This window comes from Gossypium arboreum, chromosome 13 (assembly GCF_025698485.1).
Source record: "Gossypium arboreum isolate Shixiya-1 chromosome 13, ASM2569848v2, whole genome shotgun sequence".
Taxonomy (NCBI): Eukaryota; Viridiplantae; Streptophyta; class Magnoliopsida; order Malvales; family Malvaceae; genus Gossypium; species Gossypium arboreum.
In genome coordinates, this window is record NC_069082.1 from 96,654,051 (window position 1) to 96,658,122 (window position 4,072).

Consider the following 4,072-nt stretch of genomic DNA (forward strand, 5'->3'; position numbering starts at 1 on the left):
GAATAAATCTATTGAGAAATATGGATATGGAATAGATTGTTCAAAATAGAAAGACGCAACTCAAGTACAATTAAATTTATGGAGTTTCTAGACTAGTAGTCTAAATATCTAAAGGTATAGATCCAGTTAGGGTACAAATGAAGTAGTTTTTGCAAAATCAGAATAAAAAAATGAAGTTTTTCGCTAAGTCCTGGCATAGATTATGAAAAGATATAATGTTCTTTTATGGTGGATGGAATAACATTTAGATATACTATTAAACTGACAGTTCATAAAAGATTTAACTTGTGCCTAATGGTTGTTATTATAACCTTTTATGACTTACTATATAGTAAAGTTTATATTAAAATCCTTGAAGGATTTAGAACGCCAGAAGCATATTGAAATTCTCAAGAAATTATTCATTTATATGAATTGAAATAATTTGAACATATATGGTAAATTTGACTTAGTGAATAGTAGTTGAAGGAGGATTATAAAATGATCCAAAATACCTATTTTTGTTTTTATAAAAGAATCATGATTAAAATTTGCTATGATTATTGTTAAAACTCCTGAAGAGATCAAAATATATTTCCCCCAATTTTTCCCTCACTCATGACTTTCAAAAGAATGATGATATAAATGCTTAGCAAATATATTCAAGTAATCATTTGAAAAGTTAGTATTTAAGATTAAATACGTAGAATATGAGATATTATGTGATGTTTTCATGAGGGGGAGTAAATATGCGATGTACTCTTTTTTCCTTAACCAAGGTTTTGTCCCTTTGGGTTTTCTTGATAAAGGTTTTTAACGAGGCAATTTGTAATAGAAGATTATGTACTTTTTTTCCTTCATTAAGTTTTTTTTCCCATAGGGTTTTTCCTAATAAGGTTTTAAGGAGGCATATTATCTACCAATGGACATCCAAGAGGGGTGTTACGAATATGTTATTAAGTGGATGTCCATTAAGATCAAGATAAATTTTGATGTACTTTAAATTCTAATAGTCATTAGAAGTAGATCTCTATTTTAAATTCATTTATTATGAATACGCCTATCTTTGCTCTCCAATTTTCTTTGTTCTTTTATTTTATAACAAAATTATTTGTTATATTGTTAGTGGAGTTTTAGACTCTACTAATATGTTTAGGGTTTGATATATGTTCTATAGAGGTATAGTGAAATATTTTAAAAAAAAGACATGTCAATTTTATAAGACTGTTTGTGAAATAATAATAATAATAAAACATTGTCAGTCTACTAAATACTAACCTTATATTGTTAGGGGAGTTTTTTTAACTCCATAAGTAAGGTTTGGTACATGACACGTATCTTTTTTAATTTTTTTAATATTTACTTGGGACATATAGTAGCATGTGAAGTTTTTTTTCTTTTTTTTTTTGGTACAATTTTGATTCGAGCCCAAATTATTTCTGGAGATGAACATCCGACCGATAGGCAACAACTTGGGGTTCACTTGTGAAGTTTTTTAACTTCAAATGGCAAGACACCAAATAATTTTCGTTTATATATAAGGAAAATATTTGATACAATCATTAGCAAAGTCTCTACATGCGTAATTAAAAGTTGACAAATATCCTATAAAATATAGTAAAATATTAAAAATAAATATCTAAAAAATAAACACATGTTAATTTTCTAAAAATTGTTTGTGAAAAAAATTATACCGTGAGTGTATTAATTACTCACTCTTGTATATTGTTTATTTTTCTTTTTCACTTTTTAATATTAATTCATGTTTTAACATAAATATAAATTTAGTAATTATTTAACGTAAATATAATTTTACGACTACATTAACTAAATAGTTTAATCCTAATTTCGAACATTAACCCTTTAATTTTAAAAACATTAATTTAATTTAAAACTTCATTAATTCTTTTTAAGAAAAAGTTTATTAATTCTTTAACCAAATGTTGAAAATTCGAATAATAGACTTGTAGCAAATGGTAAATCAATGTAGAAGTTCGAGAATGAAAAAAAAAAAAAAAACACAATGAATTAGCATGCTGGTAAATCACCAGAAATTCAGGAAGTAATGAAAAAGCCTTAGATTTGCCAGAAATAGCAAACTCTTCTCAAGGGTAACAATTTGGCAGGAAGGGAAGGAATGCTCATTGTAGAAATATAAGAATCATTCCTCTAAAGGCTGCAAAATGGAATGGGAATTTTGTAAACCCATTTACGAAGCCGTAGATTCCTTCAAATATGCAATGAGATCAGCACGTTCCTGTGGCTTCTTCAATCCAGGGAAAACCATTTTTGTTCCAGGGATGTACTGCACACAAAAATTTTGCCCATGTCAGTGATATATATTATTAGTAGCTGAATATAACCATGCTTAAAAAATCTATTTAACACAAAAGTCAATTTCTCAAGTGAACCCAAAACTTTTTCATAATCCCAAAAAAGGGAAGTGCTTGATGATGAGTAACAACAGGCTTGCCCAAATATATGAAAAAAATAAATTTTAAAAATGGAGTATACTACTATAGGATTCTCATCCATAGGTTTTCAATGTCAGTAATTCAAACTAGGCTATTACTTCACTCATCTATAACAAAGCAAGAATCAAATCGCACTCCTCCATCAAAAGTTAGACAGAATCCGGGTAATATATATGATAGAATAAAAAAGAGATTTGAAAGAAGTGAGTACAGCAATACCTTCTTGGGGTTGAGAAGGTAGTCATACAAAGTATTCTCCCCCCAAATGACAGCCATGCTCTTGTTTGCAGCGGAGTATGAATAACCAGGAGCGGTACCCGACTGCCTTCCGAACAGACCGTTCAGATTGGGTCCTGCCACATATTTAAGTAATCCAAATTTGGATGGCATCACAATGATAATGAAAATGAAAATGAAAATGAAAGAAAAGAGGAGGCATGGGCAACCTTGTTTGTGACCGGCAGCTTTTTCGACGGTGTGGCACTGAGCACACTTGGTCTTGAAAATCTTCTCGCCGGACTTTGAGTCACCAGGCGGTGCTTGAGCAAAGGATGCCATCTTCGCTTCGTTTTTAGGTTACGTTGTTTGTTTCAGCAAACCTCAAAAGTGGTTATTTTGAGAATGTAATAATATTTGAAAGAGTTGCGTAACAATGCCAATGCAAATGGCAACCCCAACAACCCTTCCTTTTCTATGTGGCGCATTAGTAGCCGTTCCTTTAGAGCACCCGTTCTTTACTTTATTCTTCCTAAGAATATATCTATTTTTTTGTTAATTAGTTCATACCTCTCCCTACTCTTTCTAAATTTAGTTTCTCTAATTTTTTAGATTTGTAAATTGAAGGGTAAACTATTAAAATAATTATTTTTATTTACCTCAGGTTACATTTTAGTTATTTATATTTAAAATATTACGTTTTAATCACTTATGTTATAATATTATAATATTTTAGTCATTGAGCCATTAATTGTCCTTAATGGTATAACAGTTAGCTGACTTGTCACGTTAAATTATCATTTCAAATAAAAATTTCAAGTGAAGTTATACAATTGGTCCCCATATTTTTTCATTTTGAGTAATTTATTTTCTTTTAACTTTTCTTTTGTTTCCTTATTTTCCATTCTCTTTTACTTATTTCTTTGTTTTCCTCCCTTCTCCATTTCTTTAAGTAGTTTTTCTATGTTTTTCATTTGTTAAAACATTTTTATGTTTATAAAAAAAGAAAAGGCGAAAGCTTAAACCAAAATAAAACTTGCTTCTCATATTCTCACCCCACAATTACAAACCCTCATCATCCATCACCGTTTTAACGAATCAATTTGGATCTCTCAATAACCTAGTCCATAAGCTAGCCTCACTCGAAGACCTGCTAGTCGTGACTTATGGCAATCCACCATCAACAAAGTTTCTTGAGCTCGCTCCCTCTACCTCCTGACTAACCTCCACGACCACCTTATCTATCTTACCTACAACATTTTGTCCTCTCAAAATTATATTGTTTCACAAATTCTAGAAACGAGCTCTACACTCTCAATGATTAAAGGGACCACAATACTAAATTTACCCTCAACTTTACCTAAACCAGTTTAGTTCCATGGTCATTTTCTCTCTTCGATTCA

The 4,072-nt window shown here is 30.3% G+C and overlaps 1 protein-coding gene across 1 annotated transcript; it reads right to left on the minus strand.

The window, feature by feature from the left end:
- Nucleotides 1-2,007: 2,007 nt before the first annotated feature.
- Nucleotides 2,008-3,197, minus strand: LOC108469334 (cytochrome c-like). Its single transcript, XM_017770221.2, has 3 exons — nucleotides 2,900-3,197; nucleotides 2,673-2,806; nucleotides 2,008-2,284 (listed from the first exon to the last, which is right to left on the minus strand). Exons 1-3 carry the CDS (start codon nucleotides 3,009-3,011, stop codon nucleotides 2,189-2,191), a joined length of 342 nt encoding a protein of 113 aa, XP_017625710.1. The 5' UTR covers nucleotides 3,012-3,197; the 3' UTR covers nucleotides 2,008-2,188.
- Between the last annotated feature and the right edge of the window lie 875 nt (nucleotides 3,198-4,072).

Excerpts from the sequence above, each read along its gene's own strand:
- LOC108469334 (XM_017770221.2), bottom strand. The coding sequence starts at position 3,011 with ATGGCATCCTTTGCTCAAGCACCGCCTGGTGACTCAAAGTCCGGCGAG. Across the intron at positions 2,807-2,899 it reads AGCTGCCGGTCACAAACAAG|GACCCAATCTGAACGGTCTG; the intron begins GTTGCCCATGCC and ends AATATGTGGCAG. Across the intron at positions 2,285-2,672 it reads ACCTTCTCAACCCCAAGAAG|TACATCCCTGGAACAAAAAT; the intron begins GTATTGCTGTAC and ends TTTTGTGTGCAG.